The 22,323-nt window shown below is 37.8% G+C and overlaps 1 protein-coding gene across 1 annotated transcript in view; it reads right to left on the bottom strand.

The window, feature by feature from the left end:
* Positions 1 to 3,151: 3,151 nt before the first annotated feature.
* The window catches only part of ephb2a (eph receptor B2a), a gene marked incomplete at its 3' end in the record, with an annotated part of 43,056 nt that continues 23,884 nt past the window's right edge, over positions 3,152 to 22,323 (bottom strand). The window contains exons 4-16 of the mRNA XM_079478160.1: positions 17,531 to 17,686; positions 16,003 to 16,338; positions 12,310 to 12,434; positions 10,638 to 10,800; positions 9,606 to 9,714; positions 9,408 to 9,472; positions 8,271 to 8,393; positions 7,820 to 8,067; positions 6,349 to 6,564; positions 6,088 to 6,237; positions 4,432 to 4,625; positions 3,427 to 3,582; positions 3,152 to 3,260 (exon numbers count right to left, since the gene is read on the bottom strand). Coding sequence (XP_079334286.1) covers positions 3,152 to 3,260; positions 3,427 to 3,582; positions 4,432 to 4,625; positions 6,088 to 6,237; positions 6,349 to 6,564; positions 7,820 to 8,067; positions 8,271 to 8,393; positions 9,408 to 9,472; positions 9,606 to 9,714; positions 10,638 to 10,800; positions 12,310 to 12,434; positions 16,003 to 16,338; positions 17,531 to 17,686 — 2,150 coding nt within the window. The remainder of the gene's footprint in view (positions 3,261 to 3,426; positions 3,583 to 4,431; positions 4,626 to 6,087; positions 6,238 to 6,348; positions 6,565 to 7,819; positions 8,068 to 8,270; positions 8,394 to 9,407; positions 9,473 to 9,605; positions 9,715 to 10,637; positions 10,801 to 12,309; positions 12,435 to 16,002; positions 16,339 to 17,530; positions 17,687 to 22,323) is intronic.

The raw sequence follows: 22,323 nt of genomic DNA, 5'->3' as shown, positions 1-22,323 counted from the left end.
ACGAAACACGTTGAACTTCACCCATGGCACTGCCCCTTGCTTCGTATTTTATTGTAGAAAAACATGTCGGGTCATAAATGTTCTTTCATAGAAAATAAACCAATTGCAAATTATTCAACTGTAACATCATTCACAGGATTACAGCAAAGTTACATTTATGCAAAATCCAGAGACTCTGCTTGACCAACAGAGGTCATGGGAGACAGTGTGACAAGTGTGTGTGCGCGTATGACAGGTTTACACTGATAAAAGTGTGTGCAGAACATTGTATGCGTGTGCATGGCCCAATCCACATATTGACAGCACAAAAATATCTCTCCATCGACTACAGGGCTGGAAGAGAAAGAATGATCTGACAGAGTAAAATAAAAAAAATATGATAACAAAACAAAGAAATAGGATATACATGAGTTTTATATATATATATATATATATATTAACATATTTACATTTTTTCATACAACCTTTTCACAACCAATCTCTGTGCATTGCGGTAATGACACATATGTAAAACACCACAAGCCACATAATGAAAATAAAACAGCTTTTGGTTATTTTTGTCCCTTTTGGTGATGCCTGGTATGATGCAGGGCTATTTGATTACAATGCTGTAAATTCATTCAACACAAGAATAATAAATTATGCATTGCTTTATGATTTACATAAAAATAGCTGCCCAGCACTTTTAAAAGATGCACATTTTAGGTCAAATTAAAACGCGGAATACTGAGATGGATCTTTACTTCGATACAGTGGTCAGTGGCACGTAATGGAAGTTGTTAGTTTGAGCAAAGTTTTACAAAGTCTAAACAAAGTCGATTGTTTCACAAAGAGAGATTAGAGAGGAATAAAGCAAAAGTCGGTCACATGTTAGCGTTGAGAGAGATTTAAACAAAAAACCTAAGCTAGACATGAATTAAACGTATAAGAACACGTGCACAAGATTTTCTCTATACATGTGAAAAGTGTTTAGATGTGGAAGACCAGTCAACAAGCGAAAGGGAAGCACGTTCACTTTGAGAGAGATGATGTCACAGTGTTAACGTGTCAACGTGACATCTAATTTGGGGTGCATGTGCTGCAATTTACTCTATATACAGAAAACAACAAACAAGCAAACGTGTGTTCAGCAAAGCACTTGACAACAATGCTGAGTGTGTTATAAAACGTGTTCATTTGTAAAAATTCCCAGGAGCGTACTTAGTGAGGTCTGTTCAAATGGTTACACTTGAGTTCATACTGTCAAAATAAACTTTACAACGGCACTGAAATTCAGTTAAAACTGGAAAAACTATATTGATACGGGAAGATCTTGGTATTCAACCTATTCTAAAACACATCTTAAAATGTTCCTTCATGTGTTTTAAGTCTGCTAAATGTTGTTCGTTTTAGCTCATTCTTTAGTTTCATAAGCTGCCTTTTTGTGTCTGAAGTATTAATATATATACATAATTATTGTTATATCTATATGTATGTATGAATACATACAGATATATATAAATACAAGAAACAATCAAAACAGTGAGAGATGACAAAACAGATATGTTGAAAAATGGAAAGCAATATTCTTCTAACTAAGATACACAGTGGGATAGATCGTCATGTTGGTAAACATCAAAGTGAAATCCGGTCTGCATCATTGTAAAGTTCTGTCGGCAGTCTCTGGAAGATCAGAATATTACCTCTGATATACATGCATGACCAGAACACATGAACTGCAGTACAATACTGCACTACAAGATTACATAAGAAACTGCATTGAAATTATGTTAAAAGCACAAATAAATAAACCTCATGACGAAAATATAAAATATCACAATATTTTATACAAAAACACATGAATTTCTGTAATAGTCTTCATGCTGGCTTGTACTGCCAGCTCAGGATTTGTTATATGGATCATTTCTCGTCATACATGAGTATCACACATGCATAATTGATTTTCCTTTCATCTGTGCTGTTAGTCCACAGTTCATTTCAAATGTACCCAGGGACATTTTTTTTATTTTCATCCGGTTAATAAATCGCATTTAAGTTACGAATGTGGTTTTGATGTAAAAAAGAATGGAAATATGCCCTAAATATAATTTTGTAACTTCACTAGGTTAATTTAAAGGGCAGCCTGTTAATTGACAGAGACAGATTCTCCCACAAATCATTGTAAAAATAAATACGAAAAACAAAAGATAACGAAATAGCATGAAATAATGCACCTGGCTACATTTACATGCCTCATCCATCCCTGCTATGTGTTTATTACTGTAATATCCAATGAAGATTTAGGAACTAAGCTTTTAAAGGAATACTTGAGCAGATCATTTAAATTATTTTATCATTTACACTTGTTTTACAGACAATTTTGCCTCCATAATTTGAAATTTTCTTATTGAAGGGATACTTCACCCAAAAAATGTCAATTCCGTCATCATTTACTCACCCAGAAGTTGTTTCAAATCTATATACATTTTTAACACAGAGAGCGATATTTCGACGAATTTTTGTAACCCAACAGTTCTGGGGCACTATTGACTACCTTAGTAGGAAAAAAAACTACAGTAGGCAATAGTGCCCCAGAACTGAGTGGTTTTCTACATTCTTTAAAATAACTTTAGTTATTTTAGTTTTTGAACTTTAGTGTTCAACAGAGCAAAAACATTTATATAGCTTTGGAAATCCTTCAGGATGAGCAAATGATGACAGAATTACAGTAAACTATCCATTTAAATGGTTATTTAATAATACCTTAATAAATACTTAAAAGCATTTTACATATATTACTTTGTGGCCTTCAGTAAACAACTAAAATACTTCATATGTTGAATATGAAACAGTGCACCTTATATGAAACTGAACTAACAGACAATACTGAAATATAGACTTGCATGTAAATGCAGCCAGAATGACATTTGTCAAATGTTAAAACTGGCCCTTGGAAAGACTTGGAAAGCTTGCCTATAGTGTGCTGGTTGTTTACTGAGAACACAATGTGCAAGAAGGCGTTGTGGGGATGTTTCTTTCCCTTTTGGACACCTGTTCTTGATCCTCCCCCAAGGAAAGAGACTACTGCTGGACACGTGGAGTGTCTTTCTGAGGAGAACCGGTTCGAGGGTCCCGTACGCACAGACTGGGTCCCAACCTCCGCTCTGAAGAGTCAAACCTCCACAGACTGGATCTGGTTCATTTGTGCCCGCATCATCTGAATGCTGTTAAGAATCTTCTTCTGGTGGCCGGCTAATGTCACTCCCACCCTCAGGATATCACTGTGAGGACAGATGGAGGACATTACAGAATCAGCCGCGTAATGTCACAATGAGCAGACAAGACTATCTGATTTATGGTAACAGGGTTCCTGTGCCTGGAGCATCTGGTCCTGTAATTTAATTCAGTAATGAAATAAGCAACAGGAAGACAATAATGAAAACATACTCCATGGTCATTTGAGATACAGCTTCAAAGATGGTGAGGTCTTCGTTGGCAAAGTTCTCCTTGTACTGGCCCATTTTAATGCCATCCAGCCACTCATCCACTGTGCTGAAGCTGGAGAAGTCAGGTGTGCTGCGGTCCAGCAGAGGTAGATGTATACTATGAAGCATTCAAAGACACAAGACCATTATATATCAGCACAGACCATAATTATATTAGTATATATAATTAAAAGACATTAGTATTGTGTTGTTTAAACATGATTATTAACTTGTTTTCTTTGCAGCATTAAAGATCTGCAAACATTGTATCTTTTTTGGTTATTTTGACCAATTTGTTTTCAGTTGAAATGTTCTGCACATAAATAATTCAGAATTTGGGGGAAATATTGTCACTAGTTCACAGAATTAAAGTAAAAGGATAATTTTCCTTAAACAAGTAACCGTAAATAAACCGTGAAAAAAAAATAGGTCTCTTCATATTTTCTGTGAATATACATAATATAAATATTTAATTAGTATGAAAGATACAATGCAAAAAAAAGAAATTTGAAAACTGAAGCTTTCTTCCAAAAATGTAAGTTTTTTGATCCTTTCAGACCTACCTTACTGTACTTTAAAGACAAAATATGTTTATTTATGTATTAGAGTCATTCTTCTTTATATAACATCTCGTTGCTGTCCTAACAAATCATTGGATGTCCAAATTAGTTTTTTCAGGAAATAAAAACACCCTGCTTTTTAAACGATCGCATACTGTGTTAATGAAGTTGACAAGCACTTTTTAATACTTTTTATTGGCTAGATATTTGCAAAACCCAGTGACAGAGATAAAGGGTGACTAAAAATAAGAATCTATGGCAAAAAATAAAAATCACCAAATATGGACATACAAGGTTTCAGAAGGACATCAGCGATATGTTCAAATCTTCTAAAAAAATACTTTTCAAAATTCAGTTCTAACCTGTGCTGAATTTACCTTCATTTTGCCTCAGAATAAAAATCTTACCCTGAAGAGAGTGGGGTGGTGGCCTTCAGGCTCCCAGGATTACGGATCATCTTATCCAGAGTGTTGACAATCTGACTGAATTTTGGACGGTTGTTTCTGTCTTTCTGCCAGCAGTCCAGCATTAGCTGATGTAGTGCATTAGGACAGTCCATAGGAGAAGGTAATCTATAATCCTGATCGATTGCATTTATGACCTGACGTGTAGAAAATCACAGCATCAGTGTAAAGCCGCACTAAACTAGACATTTTTCTATGAGCCAACAGATAGTATTCATGCATTACTTGCTCACTAGGGGGCAACATAATCACACTCTTCATGAACACTGCTTTACTCTTAGTTTAAAAGCAGTGACCTTCATTGTATCATGAATTAACCTGTGCTTTTGTTGTATAAAAGCTCATCCTATTCAAACCAACATCCTGTAGGTGTGAGAACTGAAGTCGTCCTTGTTACTGAAATGACAACTTTTTTTGACACCAGGCCCAGCGAACTCAATGACATCATTGATAGGTTGAACACCGCCTCCACAGAAGAATATCAACGGCCACTTCTCTAGCCCCGCCCACTGGTTCACGAATTACTTGAGCCATGAACACATAGTACGCACTCCAGTATTTGTGATGATTGACAAACTGGTAACCATTGCAACATATTTTTTGGCTAAAGGTTCGTTTTGTCCGTCATTTTAAACTAAACCGCTCTTCTGCAGAGTTGCCATGTTCGTCATTAATAAGTGCTTTTATGCTTGTTGTTCGGTCTTAAATCAAAAAGCCTCGGCACTTATGTCTTAATAAATGGTCAGTTGCAGATTTTGAGAATTTTTGGTTTTACAGTATAAAATATATAAACAATTTGTATTTTAAGGTTTAATTTCTGCTTGTCTTTATTTGCTTATTTTTTCTGTTAAGTTCTGGCAACCCCGTAATATTAGCGAAGGGCTCTCAAGAGCGGCTAGCCCCGTGTCATATGTTATTTTTATTTAGAGTGATCAAGCAACAAACATGCAACATTGTGCAGCGCCTATTTGTGGAAGAACTTCGGATTTTGATATTAGGAGTGCGTGGACGAAGTTTATTTTTAAAGAAGTTCCAGCTCACATGGGTAAAGCATTGAGCATTTTGCTTTATTTCACCGTGGATTCCTTCGTAAACAAGGCACATGTCGATCCTGGATTCGATGAGAGACTGAGATTAAAAAGCAATGCTGTGCCGTCAATATTGAATCAGACCGGAATCTTATGTGAGTAAATATATATGTACGATGCATCACTATTGCTTTGTTAGAGATCGCTTTATATGTCCTGATTATGTGTAACCTACGTGTCGAACCAAGTTTACAGAAGGCTCCAACTAAGCATGTATCTTGTCAAACAGGAATGTACATCACAGGTCACACTGCTATCTTTTGGAACTGTTATCCAATCATAGCAGTCCAAGTCTTCAATGCGGCCTGCCCATAAAAACTGAGCGTTTCTTGAGCCGGCCTCAAAACCAGGGTAGAAAAAGCCTATTACTTATTGATTTAGATGCTTTTGAATGTAAAAACCATGCGGAAATCATAACTAGACCTCAAACAACAGTATAAAGTAATAAAAAAGTCCAGTTCATGAGACCTTTAAAATATAATTTTACTGATATTCAGTATTTATTTCATACGTCTTGATTGCTCATGTCCCAGTACGGCCTCTCTCCATATGACATGACCTCCCACATCACGATGCCATAGCTCCACACATCACTGGAGGAGGTGAACTTCCTGTACTGGATGGCTTCGGGAGCTGTCCATCGTATCGGAATTTTCCCTCCCTGCATGGATGCTAAATTTAGTTAGCGGGTACAGGAACTGAACACGCAATGCATTAGTATTAAGTCTTGAGCAAGCATGCACGCAAGAAGCCATGTATTAAACATGCTCACCAGAGCGCTTGTGTATGTGGGATCGGATGTGTCATCTTCCAGAAAGCGTGAGAGCCCGAAGTCGGATACTTTGCAGACTAGATTGCTGTTAACCAGGATGTTGCGGGCAGCCAGATCGCGATGTACATAATTCATATCGCAGAGATACTTCATGCCAGCTGCGATGCCGCGCAGCATGCCAACCAACTGAATTACTGTGAACTGGCCATCATTTTGCTACGATGAAAAAGAAAACACAAAGCTGATATATTACACGTACATATGCACAAGGGTGTAACTTTGGTTTGAGAAATGGGGGAAATATTTTTTTCACAAATTCAAAATATCTATGTTTTGCGTTGTTTTCGATTGTTTAAATTGATTAAACCATGAAACCAAAAGGTGTTTTTATTGTGTGGCAAAAGATGATGTTCATGAAGGGGGAAATGCGAGTATTGACTACAGGGGCATAATATCGACTGGGGACAGGGGGGACATGTCCCCCTCACTTTTCAAAATCCTGTTCGTGTCCCTCACTTTCAAATGAGTTTGCAATGATTTTTTAACCACGCCGTCATCGCCACAGAGAAGTAGGCTATAGGACCGAGCAGGACTGTGTTCGATACGCGCGTCGCTTGTGGACTCTAAAAATAGATCACTGAAAGATTGTTTTCAATCAGGTGGTTTTGATGGTTCGTCATAAACACTGCTGTTAAAAGAATGAGTCCTTATTAAACGAAAAAAGTAATAAATCAGGCGTTACTTGTTTCTTTCCTATATAAGTCCATTATAAGGAAACAGCTTAAACATAGCCTACCGAAACAACGACAACGTAAAAACAAATTTCTATTCAATTCAAATAAAAACCACGTGATCGAAAACAATCTTTCAGTGATCTATTTTTAGAGTGTGCACTGGACGGACGCGTTTGAATGTGAGGGGGACACGAACGGGATTTCGAAAAGTGAGGGGGGAATGTCCCCCCTGTCCCCAGTGAAAATACCACCACTGCATATGCATATAAATACAGATGCATGTATAGTTCCCTCTGAAAATTAAAATAATTTTTAACATGGCCAAATGAGCTGTTTCAGTTCTGTGATCTTGTGTTAGTCCCATGGCAGAGCATCTCGACTTTCAAACTACTCTGTTTAGCTGTTCCTCTAGTTACACACATCTGGGCTTGACCCAATGGGACACGGGCCCCCTTAGAGGTACGTATTCACCTTATGTTGTTCAAAACCTGTATATAACTCTTTCTTCTGTGGAAAACAAAATAAGATATTTTGAGAAATGTCTCAGTGGTTTTGTGTGCATACAGTGCACGTCAATGGAGGCCAATATTGTTTGGTTGCCAACGTTCTTCTAAATATATGAAAGTCATATATTTGTTATAACATGAGAGTAATTAAATGATGGAAGAACTTTTATTTTTGTCTGAACTATCACTTTAAATAGAGTTTTTTTATATCCATGCAGAGACAAAACATACTCGAAGGAATGAGTCCAGCGATCCGTTCTCCATAAATTCCGTTATGATCATAACCGGGGTGCTCTTGGTCACCACTCCTTCTAGGTGAATGATGTTGGGATGGTCAAACTGTCCCATGATGCTGGCTTCACTCAGAAAGTCCCGTCGCTGTTTCTCAGTATAGCCTGATTTCAGAGTCTTAATGGCCACCAGAATCTCCCTCTTCCCAGGAAGTCTGAGATTCCCACTGCATACCTCTCCAAACTCACCTGACAGACAAAAAAACACAGCTAAATTGATATTGAACATGGAACTCATTTAGCTAAACGTAAACACATTAGCAATCTTGTTTACTGAAGGTTGTGACTCCAATTGTTTGATTGTAAAAGAGAGTCTTTAGAAAAATTGCAGTATATTTTATCACATGCCACAGTCTGTGTACTTCAATATTTCTACTTGTTGTGATATTCACCTGCACCAATAACTTGTTCGATCTTCACACAGGCCACATCTATTTCTTTGGCGAACTCGCGCACAGCCTCATTGGGGTCCTCATATGTAAAAGGATCGATGTAGATCTTCATTCCTGGAGACACTTGGAAAGAGAAACGGAAGCTGTAGTTTATGCAACAAAAATAAATAAGTTATACTGTAATAATATTGTAATAACACAAGACAAAATACCAAGTTACTAGAATGTTTCCTCAAAAGACTGCAGTATACAGTATATTAAACTTAAAGAAATAGTTCACTCAAAAATCTGCAAACATGTATTCACCCTCTGGTCAATTCAACCCTGTATGATTTTCTTTCTAATGCAGATTTAACACACAAAAAAAAGATATTTCAAAGAACCAAACATATGGCCCCCATTAACTTCTATTGTATGAACACAAAACCACAGAGACATTTCTGGAAATATCTTCTTTTGTGTTCCACAAATGAGTCATATACAGGTTTTAAACAAAAAAGAGGATGAACTTTTATTTTTTGGTGACCCATCCCTTTAAGAAAAAGACCAAAGAAATTAAACACTGAATTATCTATAAACAATACTACAATGACTTGGCAGAAGGAAGGGATCTAAATCTAAACAAAAAAATTATAGTTTTTTTATATTACTGAATATATATAGGCTATACACACACACACACACACACAGAGAGAATCATATTTTTGTCAGTTCATAACAAACAAACAAAATAAGAGTTGAATTCAGAGCACGGATCACACAAGTGATTTGTCTTCTGGGAGAGGATAGTTAGTATAACAGAAGTAAATGATGCTTTCTGTGTGTTTGTAGATGCAGGTGAATCTTAAGTGCACATTTAACCATTGCCGTATGGTCTCGTTCCATTATAATGTAGTTGAAAGGATGGTGTCGGTACATGGCAAAATGTTTAAATTGTGACTGATGCATTCCGTTGTTTTAAATGTGTGTTTACACGTGCTGAGCAGCAGTCTGCTCTTCGCATTTAATGACTGGAGTGTCTTGTTTAATAAGAGCCGAGGAAATATCAAGCAGTCAGTCTGATCTATTGTACTGCCGTGTTTGTTATGAGTGGGAGAAGAGAGGTTAGGTGAGGTGAGGTATTTAATGGTTACTCACTGTGGCCGCTGGTGTAATGCTGAAGTTTTTCTGTGTATTCTGACTCTGTCCTGTCGCTGCCTCTGCTAATGAGTCACACACAGAAAAATAAGAACAAACATTTAGCGTTTAATAATAAATTCTGAATCTTTCATCGCGTTCATAAAAGATTAATGTTTATGAATATTTGGTGTATTCCTGGATTACCGACAGACTTACCGATTACAGACGATAATGAGGACAATCACAGCGATGAGAAAAACAACGCCAGCAGCAGCCGAGCCAATAATAAGGGGCAGTTTTTCCTGCAGGCTGGTGTGATATTCCTCTTCAAACACAGACAGGGTAGACACAGAATCAGGTCAGAAAGATTGTTCATAGAGAAAAACAAAAAAACATCACACACATTTCCTTTTCAATATGTGCATAAAAAGTAGGTCTGTCTCTTCCTAAGAATAATTTATCTTCAAGCAAGAACAAACTATGTGCATCACTTTCTTTAAACATAGAGATGAACTGTCATGTTGGGAATTAGCAGATAGACAAGTTGTCAAAATGTCACAATTGGCCTTAAAATGAATTCTTTAATCTGATTGGTTGACTTGTTTTAGGGAGGTATTCCCTTACATAGTTACATAGTTGTCTTATACACAGAAATTCACAAGTGTTACATTCACATAAATATTTACATTCAACATTCAATTTATGTGTGTTGTCAAGCTTTCCACGGATTCCTTTGCATTAGTGTCCAAGTGCGTCTGCTGTCAAATTTATCTTTTTCATTTCGCTTCCAAACGAGAATTCCAAGTAAATGTTACTACATTGGGAATGAAGAGCATGCCGCGATGACTTGGCAAACGAAACATGTTTCTGGCTTTGCCCTTGGCACACACATCTCTAGCTGATGCCATTTCCAAACAGCAATACGGGCAAGAATATGGCAGGTGATCAAACCGACTGTCGAAACTTTAAGTGAATTACAGAACGTACCGTGCACCGGTTTCTTTAATGCATTAAAATTCATAGATCTGTCATCATTTACTCGCCCTCTAGTCATTTCAAACCTGTATTACTTACTTTCTTCTGCAGAACACAAAAGAAGATATTTTGAAGAATGTAGGTAAACAAACAACGGCATCACCCGTTCACTTCTAATGTATGGACAGAAAAGCAATGCAAGTAAATAAGTAGGTTAAGTAAATGATGACAGAATTTTCATTATTGGGTGAATTATCCCTCAATGTCAAATACCTTCAGTCATTGTTTGGAAGTACATCTTTCCACTGAAGCGCCCAAAGCCTGCCACTGTGCGGGCCCGCACCTGAAACACGTAGATGGTTCCTTGCTTCAGGCCCCGGATAACAACTGTGTTAATCTGACTTCGCAGAAGAGAGGCGTTTGACTCGGCCGTATTCTGTAATAGGAAAAATTGTACAGTGAAAAACTGCAAACTATACATAAAAATGCCTCTTTTCTACTATATACTGTATAACAGCCTATTTTAAAGAAAGCTGAACAAGTTTTCTTTCCTCTAGGAAATTCTTGAACCTTTTGTCAGAACTTAAAGGAACAGTTCACCCAAATATAAAAACTCAGTCATTATTTACTCACCCTGAAGTTGTTCCAAATCTGTATATATTTTGTTCTTCTGATGAATACAGAGAAAGATATTTAGAAGGATGCTTGTAACCAAACAGTTCTTGGCCACCATTGACACCCATCGTAGTTAAAGTTACAATGGTCGTCAAAAGCGCCCCAGAACGGTTTGCTTTCCTACATTCTTCAAAATATATTCTTTTGTGTTCAACAGAGCGTAGACATTTATAAAGGAATCTTTCCTAACAGAACTAAATATAACATAAATATACACACATTTGTAACATCTCGGGGGTGTATAAATGAAGAAATAATATTGATTTCTGGGTCAACTCTCCCTTTAATTTCATTGCATGCAATTACTTTAAATTTGTAAACTTGCACTTTCCTAACATCATTTTAATTCACTTCATTAAACGATTTTATACCACGGCGCTGTTGAATGCTTCAATCTGATTGGTTGACAAACGTTCAATGGGTATGTATTAACTTTTAGTAAATGCACACCTATGAAGGTGTTCCAGGTCTGCTGACCGCACTACAGTTCCATATCTATGAGAGGCCATTCAAGACATATTTTTTTACTCGCATGCACACTGTCAAACTCTCATACACTACTATATTGTCTCTCACGCACTATTAAACCATCTCAAACATGACACTACCAACCTCTCGTGCACGCTATCAAACTCTCTCGTGCACGCTAGCAAACTCTCTCACGCACACTATCAAACTCTCTCGCGCACGCTAGCCAACTCTCTCTTGCGCACACTATCAATCTCTCTCGCGGCCCGCTAGCAAACTCTCTCGCCCACACTATCAAACTTTGCCAAGTTTAAACAAAAAAAGGTTATAGTGTAGCTTACAGGCCATCATCCCCCAAACACAGCAACCTGCTCTCGAGCTGACGTTTACATTGTCAAACTTAACTGTAAATGGAAATGTGTGCAGTTTTGTTTCAATAAACAAAGCATTTCAAAAACAATATAGAAATACATACTGAAATCGAATAAATAAAACAACTTAATAGAAAAACAAAATGCATTAATAAACACTGATAGTCTACTTCTTCGTTTTCCTCTTCATGCTGCTTATAACTGATAACAAATATGTTTCAATTGACCTACTATTTCAAAAGTTTGCGTGATTTTTTAACTGCTCATGATGGAACAATACGAGGAATAAATAATTTATTATCACTGGCTTTTCTGTCACATTACTGCCGCATTATCACCTCGGGTGTGCATTAACTTTACAATAATTCAACGGCCCGTCGTCATTTATTCCTTACTTCTTTTTCGTGGGAAGAGATTAATATGTCATTCACCTTCTCATAATATTGCAGCTCGTAATCCAAAATGACTCCATTGGGCTGGTCTGGTTGAGACCAGGACAATGTGATACTATCCACAGTCCGACTGACCTGATGCATGATGGACACAACAGAAGGAGCTGTAGAGAGAAAAAACACGAGAAATAAATGCAGCTGGACACACAAAGCAGTTCATTTGAGAATTGCCTCATAATACAGACCGTCAAAATAAAGCATTGTGTTTGTGAGAGCACCATTATAGAGCGGTTCTCTATTCAGACTTAGTTTACATAATGAACACGAAGAAAGTTAACTGATTTTGCACTGACATCTGGAAGGCACGTCAGCAGCATACAAATATCCCAGGATGCACCACAGGATCACAAGCACAAAGCATAGAATTGTCAGAAGAACATTCCAAAACCACGGTATATCAGTGTCTGTTTTTGCAGCTCGAGCTTACAAACTTATTGGCTTTCACACGGAACAGAATGTTTACTGGCATCAGGTTAGTTTTGGGGTATAGAGGAGCCATTATATCATCTAAAGCTCCAGGCGGACTCTGGAAAGCCTTGTAACACTTCATTATCATTAACTAGCTCAAAGGCAAGCGTGAAAACTGTCTAACACTATAGCTGGTGATAAAACTGCACGTGTGGTTTAAAGATCAAACAAATGATGCTGCTTTAAAGCCAGTGTGTGCCATGAACACGCTTTGACCGCAGCTGTAGTGGGCAGTAGAGGAGATGAGATTCGCTCCTGGCACACTTCATTTCTTTGTGAGATGAAACGTGATTCTCTTTATGAGCAGAATTGTGAATCCCCAAAAATGTGTGATAAAACCATTCACATTGAGTAACCCATTACGTTTTATGAGTATTTTAATACTTTGAAAAGACAATTGTGCTCTTTCACATGTGCCAGTTCTGTTTAATGATCAAAAGAGGATACAGAAAGACATCAAATGTATGGTCCACTGCCTGTAGAGTTCGCAGACTTGTTGTACCTGTATGCACTTTTTACAGCACCTGCTGATTTAGAGCACATGAATATGTTGTGTAAAATACGTCTTACCCTGTCAGTCTTACTGTAAACTTCAATCTTCTACTTTACTGTTCCATGCGTTATTTTCATAGAGCTGAACGAGCCATTTCATTTGATTTACAGCATTGGATTGGGCAATGCTGTGAGAGGACGACGGAAGAGCCATGTGTGCTTATGTGTATGATGGAGAGATCCCTCCAAACAGGACTGGAAATGACAGATGATATTAGACTAGCGCTTAAAAAAATTATGAAATTCCATTCGTCAGACATGTGTAACACTTTAACCCCCATTAATTGCAAATTAAAATGTTAAGCTCTACTGACAGTGCTGCATTCTGGGTCATAACCAGCATGAGATCTGTGCAAGCCTAACGTCACAGAAAGCTTTGGAGATTCCTAGAAAAGTAGAGAACAAATTATTCACAAAGGTCCCTCCTGTCATTTTTGTGGTTATTAAATATTTTGTTTAATTTGTTTATGCGTACAGCTGAAGATAAGAGTGTTGTAATCATTGACATCCATCCTGCAGATTTTCCTCCAAAATAAACGTACAACAAACCCTGTATGACTTTTTTCTGTGGAACACAAAAGAAGATATTTTGAGAAATGTCTCTCTGTGTCTTTTTGTGTCCATACAATGGAGGTCAACGGAGGCCAGTGTTACCAACATTCTTCAAAATATCTCCTTTGGTGTTCTGCAGAGGAAAGAAAGTCAAGAATGACATGAGGGTGAATAAATGATGAAAGAATTTGAAATTTGGGGTGAACTATCCCTTTAAAGGCCAGACTAAAATTACGTTCAAACTTTCTAATTTGACATGCTTTAAAATGGGCATCAAAAATATTCTTGCAAGTTCTGGAAAATGACTCAAAAACTAAAGTACATCAAACCGAAAAATCCCGCAAGAATGTTACATCAGCCGTTGAATCTTATTTATTCCAAGTACATTTGATTGCTTTAAACAAACATCACATCTTGTTAATGAAATGCAGTTTCTAATGCTGAAGAGCAGAAACCTCAGAACGTCTGGATGGAGTCCAGCACAGGTATGCAGTTATAAAGTCAAGAGAGCTATTATACAGTACGTATGAAAATAAGTTCTCTTGATTTGATTTGGTGATCACTTTTCCAAACAATAAGAGCTCGTTCATCATTCGCTTGCTCTCTTTGACTGATTTATGAGAAACACAAGCAGCAAAGATATAAATTCTGATGTCCTTGTGGTATTCTGGAGGAGAATATGAGAAACTGATTATGACTTTCCATCTGAAAAGGATCTCAGAATATTTTCTGTAAAAGAATTGCAACTGTGGCAAATGAGAAAAAGCAATGTCCTTCCTGATCACAGCGTAAAACAAAGTACTAGAGATTCGACATTAATGTGCATGCCTATAAACCTTACAGTCTAATTTCTGAAAGATTCTTATGTTATTCGGTAAACAAAGGCTATTTTGACATGATTCTCATATAGAAAAACATTCAAACAAAAAGATTTCAAATGAAATACTACCCCAATATTCTTGTACTGCCTTCGCTCAATTCTAACTTTTAAGTGGTTTCCTAACTCGACATGGGCACGTCATGTATTCTATTAAAATCTCTCTGTGTTTCTCAGACCAACATTATTAATACATTCTTGCGCACAAGACAACGTTTAGTGTTCCCCAGGGCTGTGTAAATCCACTGGCTCACGTCTGGGCTATGACTGACCAGCAGGTTCTGGCATTGTCGCTTTCTCTCTTTGTGTGGGTGTGGTAGAGTTATGTCTTATAATGGCAGCAGTGAGGCAGTAATGTGGACTGACAGGCTCACCGGTGGAGCCCCAGCCTGCAGTGATAGGGCCAGCGAGTTCACTGCAGCACAGCCGGGGGCACGGTTCTCATTAAAATGCTCTATTAAACACTATTATGTTCCTTTTGAACCCACTCTTTTTTACTGACATTTAAAATCCCGAACAGCACAATATGATGAATGCTGTGAAGTAGCTTTCAGATCTCGGATAAAAACCAGGGAATGTGGGAAACTTGATCAGGTGGAGCTAGAAAAATGCCAACACATCAGTTTCCTGATGGAATAGTATAAAACGTAAGATACCCGGAGCAGCTTTCTAGAAAAATTACCAGGCAATGTCTCTTAAAATAAGAAACAGGGAACCGGGAAGGTTGTAACTGCTTATAGACATTTCATCGGACACACGTGCCGGACCCAAAGTTAACTTCTGGTATGTGTTTGTTGATTGGTCTGGGTAATGGTTAATAATATAACAATTTATATTTCATTTAATTTATATTAATATTAATATACGTTTGTATTCATATAAAATAAACTATTCGATGAATTTATTGTATATAAATTGAATTAAATAATCTATTTGATGAATGCGTCATGTAACTTTTTCACATTTAAGTTTAGCCAACGGTTCTTCTACTGGTAACCCAAAAAATACTGGCTAGAAATACTTGCTAGCTAATGTCATGTACTTGTTATTTATTTTGTTTATTAGTTTATTAATTTTGTTTATAATCTACAGAGACTCTATTCAACAAAAGCATTCAGGTGCAGTAACATTTGTTTATGTTGTTGCTTTGAAAACATCTATAGCACTGCTTATTTACACACACTAGTGTCTCAAACCGTAAATTGTGTTTACTTTTCTCTTACCGGCCTGGTTTGTGGTGATGTTTACGGAGGCAAACTGAGGTGAGAAGGGGCTCTGATCAGAAACTCCATTCAAACTCTGGATCTCAAAAGTGTACTGAGTGTGGGCCAGCAGGTCGCTGATATGGACCCGGGGCTCGGTTAGACCCAGCTGCCGAGGCACGAATTGCACGTTGTCGCCGCAGCGAGTGCAAGCCCCTCGACCGGATCCACAGCTCTTGCAGATGATGTTGTAGACCACGTCTTCCCGTCCACCCGCCTCCTTAGGAGATTCCCACTCCAGACGCAGAGAGGTCTCGTTCACACTGGAGATCACATTCTGAGGTGCAGAGGGCACGGCTGTGGAAAACCAAACCGTACTAAATCATGAAAGATTTCAATATTTTTTTAAAGGAGCAATGTGAAGATTTAAGCGACATTTAACGGTGAGGTTGCGAATTGCAACCAATGGCTGAGTCCACTGCTCACCCCTCCCGTTCGAAGCACTACGATGGCTGACACAGGACTAAGATGCCGTAATGTTTTCGCTTTTTTGTCGAAGGAGATAACGTATTTGCAAACACACTCTGTAGAGCAGTTTGTCCGTTTAGGGCAACTGTAGAAACAACATGGGAAATTCTATTCAAGGGGACCCGGAGTGTATGTAGATAAAAATAGCTCGTCCTAAGGTAATAAAAACATAACGCTTCATTATGTTAGGTCTTTATACACCTCTGAAGACACAGTTATGCATATTATTTTGCATTTCTGTCAATAGATCCTCCAGAAAAATTACATACTGGACCTTTAACTAAATATGAGACTAAACACCGAAGACTGAAAATTTTATTCGAGCGATATGAAATAATATAAACCAACTTTCTTGTTTCCTTTTATCTTTGCCCTGTGCGGTTCCCCCGGCTGCTGACTTAAGCTCATTTTAAGTGCCTAGCGTCTTAACACCTTTACGATCCGATTCTCGCTTATTCATTAGCCTATTATCACAGTTCGCTTAAAAAGAGCCTGGATCAAAGTAATCTCCGCTTTCTAACAAGCCACATTAAAGTAATAATTTCATAATGGGTAATGACAAGGGATGAAAGAAGAAGTGCCTCATTGTAATGTAAAACACGAGTGAAAGAGAAGCACTTTCTCCTCCCTCTAATCTGGACACAGTGAGGCAATTCGGAGTGCTGACAATGTGGAACACTTCTCCACCATTCAACAAATGCCCACCGTCCCTACAGAATAGAGCATTATGCAAATCTCTATGGGCCGTTTTCTTGCTGTTCCGCAAGTTACCCACTCATTTTCTTTTGCCGCACTTAACGGAAACCCCTTAAAAGGACAACAATACAAAGAGGGAGCTTCACGAAAACACCTCGCTACATGCTTTGAGAGATCAAAATTTCTGAGTTCATGTTTCCGAGAGATCTGAAGATGGTCGAAATTGTCCGGATGTTCTGCATCAAAGCAAGGCTGCTGTTTTGATTTTCAGAGAGAGTTAAAAACATTACATACGTTGCATAAAATTAAGTGAAGAATGACATACTGGTGCAGGGCATCTGAAGAGGGTCAGAATCCGTTCGGTAGTATCCGTTGCGGCAGACGCAGTTGGTGGCCCCCTCGTTGGTGGTGCGGCTGTTGAATGGACACTGGAGACATAGCTGGTCCCCTTGAGATGCTTTGAAGAATCCAGAAGGACATGCTATATGAAAAGGTATAGAGAGAGACTACAGTGAATGACAAACTAGAATATACAAGTCAGTCAGTAATTATTAAGGAAATGAACAACAGGTTGATCAAATAACCAATCAGAATCAAGTTCTCAAGAGGGCCGACAGATAATTTCTGTTTCTTTGCACACATATAAGCCATACTTCCCTAACAAACTCTCATATCAATGTTTACCCGTGAGCACATATTCTTATAAAAAAACCATTGTTCCCCACTGTCCTACCTTGGTTTTTGTGTCCTTACAATAGAAGGGAATGGGATTTCCGAAAAAACTATTTTTGTTTACCAACATTCTTCAAAATATCTTCTTTTGTGTTTTGCTGAAGGAAAAAGTCACAGGGTTAAGTAAATGATGAGATAGTTCACCCAAAATGAAAATGATCTCTTTAGGGGGAAAATTTTAAATTATATGCAGCTACTCTTGCAATACTATTTTATACAATAATTGGTGCATATTCTGTCATCATTTACTCACCTTTGAGTTGTTCCTACTATGGTAGTCAATGGGGGGAAAAATCTGTTCGGTTTATAATCATTCTTCAGAATATCTTTCTCTTTGGAACAACTCGAAGGTGAGTAAATTATTTTAATGGGTGAAGTATCTCTTTAAACTGTCTGTCTTTAAACTCATTCAAACATGCTGACAATCTGGAACTATATTGAAAGTCCCATAAAGCACAAAACTGCGAGATCAAAGTGTGTCCAAACTCTCTCTTTCACCAGCTCTGGTCTTTATATGCTTTATCAGCATCTGGTGCTGGGTTTGGTAGTTGATGTTTAGGTGATGTTCTTCGCGTCTAGGGACAACAAAGATTGTCTGCAGGAGAGCTGGTATAGTTAGCATTCTTCATGTAAATGGGCCTTGATACTAATACGGACTTTAGAACAAACTACATAAGTCTGCTATGTGCTCACATAACGAAATCTAATGTCAGATTCAGGCAGTGTGAAAACATGACAGTTCTTCTAATCTCTTTGACACAGACTGAAAAACAGCAATCTTTACTTGCTTACAACACATTCATCACCAGCTGTCACGCTCCCCCCCCCCCCACCCCTGGTCAAAATAAACCTGTGCTCGTAAAGTCATAATACAATTAATTTGTACCGCACAGAAATAAATCAAACACAGAGGGTAAATGAAATATGTGTCATGTATCATCTGCAGGTGAAAATCTATCAACACTTACAAAAAACATTGTGTGCGCTAGGAAGTACAATAAAACCCATTCTATTAGCCTAATATCCCAAATGGCTCTGACAGTAAAACATTACTCTTCTTGGCTGCGTCTCTCGGTCGATGATTGATGACAGAACATTTACATTCTGCCAGAAGGAATATAAGGCTTCCACGCTCGCACATCGCAGTGGCTTTGAGGAGTGGAAGCACTGAATGAGGTGTTGGTTACAGTTCAATGAGGCAGAGTGGGTGTGAGTGACAGTGTACAGAAGTGGAATTAAATCTGTGGTACCACAGGGCTTGACAATAGAAAGCGTGAGAGAGGAAAAGACAGCAGCACGATATTCCGGCGACACATCAGACGTATTACGAGTTTTGTTCATGACTGAAGTATTAAAGTGGGTGTTAATGGAATTCTGGGAGAATTGACTAAAGACCCTTTGGCATTCTGGGTTTTTGTAATCGTAGAAATGTCCATTTATCTTCGTTGCTGTGAGCAGCTGTGTGTTTTTATGGGGTATAATTTACAACAGGGAAACTATAAACACTTTATTGCCTGTTTTATCCTTTGGTTAAAGACATTTTTCTTGTGTCTATTAAACACGCACTCATCAACTCAAAGGTTTGTCATGTTTCGGTGTTTAAATACTTTGCTGACACTTTACAATAAGGTTTTACTTAACAACAATACGTTAATGCATTCACTAACATGAAATAACAATGAACAGCAGCATTTATTCGTCTTGTTCATGTTGAAGGTCCAGTGTGTTCTTTTTTGGAAGATCTATTGACAGAAATGCAATATAATACACATAACTATGTCTTCAGAGGTGTATAAAGACCTTACATAATGAAACGTTACGATTTTATTACCTTAGAATGAGCTATTTCTATCTACAGCTTACATGGAATTCGCTACATTGTAATCCTACAGAGAGTGTTTCGTAAATATGTTATCTCCTTCGTCAAAGAAGCGAAAACCTGATGACATATTTGTCCTGTGTCAGCCATTGTAGTGCTTCGAAGGGAAGGGGTGGACTAGGGGTGGGGCAATTCGCGACCTCAGCGCTAGATGCCACTAAATTTCAACCACTAGACCTTCAATTTGAGCAATTCCTTTTAAAATGAAAAGTTGTAACTGTTAATGTAGCATGAACTAACATGTAATGCTGCATTGATATTCACTAACATTGAGGAGAATCAATACATGATGAAAAACTATATTGATAGTTTGGTCACACTTCATTTCTAGCTATTAACAAACCATTAACTATGAATTTGTTGCCTATTAATAGTTAGTAAGGTAGTTGTTAGGTTTAGGTATTGGGTATGATTAGGGATGTAGAATATGGTCTTGCAGAATAAGTGCTTTATAAGTACTAATAAACCACCAATATGCCAATAATAGACATGCTAATAGTGAGAATTACCCCCTATACTGAAGTGTTACCGATAGTTTATGTTAGTTAATGCATTTATTGATAGTAACGGATACAACCTTATTGTGACGTGTTACCAAAAACGTTTTCCTATCTCAACCCAATATGTAGAAACAACTACAAGCAAATATAAAGTATCCCAACCTGCCAGACATAGAAGAAACCAATACTGTGGGTTCAAGTCTGTTTCTCCAACAAATTTACATATATTTGAGCCAAAGCAACTTTCAAACGTACTTATTGTAAAACAAACAAACTTTTTACAGCATCATGTAAAATGGGATAAAACATAATAACTCCAAACACTTTGTCACTTCATAAACAAGCAGCTGAGCTCCAAAACCTGATGCTGACATCACAGCGTTGACAGTGAGGAAATGAAATCTGCAGGAGAAAAAACAGCCCATTCTTCTCCAGACAATGCAGAGGCACACACCCACAGACTTGTTTTTACCGACACACATGGAGTAAAATATGGATGCAGTCTTTTGTAAGCCCTATGCAAACTCCCTTCTGCGGTTTTCTTGGACCGTAAAGCCACAGATTTATGCGTAACCCTCCCTGGCAATGCAGGAGGTGAGAAAGATGTTAATATCCATTAGACTTGCAGTGTCAACTGAACTTATCTCAGGATTCACACAGGGGAGTTCACTTATTTAATGCAGGTGAAGGACTAAACTCCTATAGTGCCTGACTGTCAACTCCAAGATTTAAGGGGTTGCTATGGTAATTGCGTTTTGCCATGAACATCCATGCCTCGAAAAGCTTCAAAGGAATTTCAATGATTTGTATGTATTCTAACAAAGCGTTAGAGCAACTTCACAACTCTTTTTCCAACCTCTTGAAGACCTCGATTAGTCAGTTCAAGTGTGTTTGAGCAGGATTGGAGACATTCCCTCTCATTCAGTACAAAGACTTACTTGAACTTGAACTAGAAGCAATGAATCTGAGAGAGCATGAATATATTAAAACTTTGTACAAGCGTACCATAGTTTTTTAGGCACAGGGTGATCACACCAAATATTTAACTTAACTTAATCAATAAATAAAATCAATTTGTGAATATTTAGAAACTTTACTTTTCCCAGTATCCACCTTTTTCTTGACGTCCTCATGGAGGGTGCCATTACGCGAGTGACTTCCTGTTTGATGCTCCGCACTTCCGTTTTGTATTTGTTACTATGTTAGAGGACATTTCTGTAAAAAAAAATTAAGCTTCTCGAATATTTGCGGTAAAAGGTTGTCACAACAGCCACAAAAAGCTCAGAAACCTTACGAACTAGTGTTACTGCGTGACACAACAAGAGCGTAAAGTAAATAACATTTAAAGACACCTAGTTCATTCTGCCCGCTCAAAAACACCACAGCATATTGTTTACTTCGTTATTTACTTTATTGTTATTGCATAGTACATCACTATTGAAGCATTCATCCAGGGCTAAGTGATATTATAATAAATTATAAGTTATTTAGTTTAATATTACAGTTGCGCTGTAATCAAACAAACATATTCAAATTGGATGACACAGGAAATAAACACTAATGTATATATTTAAGTGTATGTTTCGCCAAGTCAGCTTTGTAGCTCCATGAATAAAGACACATTCAACAACACGGCAGCTTTATCGCTACATGACATTCCAGAACCACACTGAAGCATCCAGATGTCTCCAATACTGCGTTATTTCATAAAAGATCCAACGCGATGTGATCCGGTTTATTTATATCTGTTGTGGGTATTAAAATCTTTCTGTTAGATTGTGACTCCCCTGTTAAGAACACTGGACTCGGCAGCTCCGCTTTGGAAATGGGAACTGTTGACGGTTATGGCAAAGAATTTGAGCAATGTAAACGCTGCGCATAAATATAAAGCTCTTGGCCGTCTACATACGTTAGACGATATATCAAATGTGCCTGCTGGATGGAGTTTAATGTCGTCATCCCAGTAGATGTCGCTGTCCAACTTCTTATGGTGAGAAACAAAGTTGC

This window comes from Barbatula barbatula (genome assembly GCF_947034865.1).
Source record: "Barbatula barbatula genome assembly, chromosome: 17".
In the NCBI taxonomy this organism is placed as follows: Eukaryota; Metazoa; Chordata; class Actinopteri; order Cypriniformes; family Nemacheilidae; genus Barbatula; species Barbatula barbatula.
This window is presented reverse-complemented; position numbering and strand designations above follow the sequence as displayed.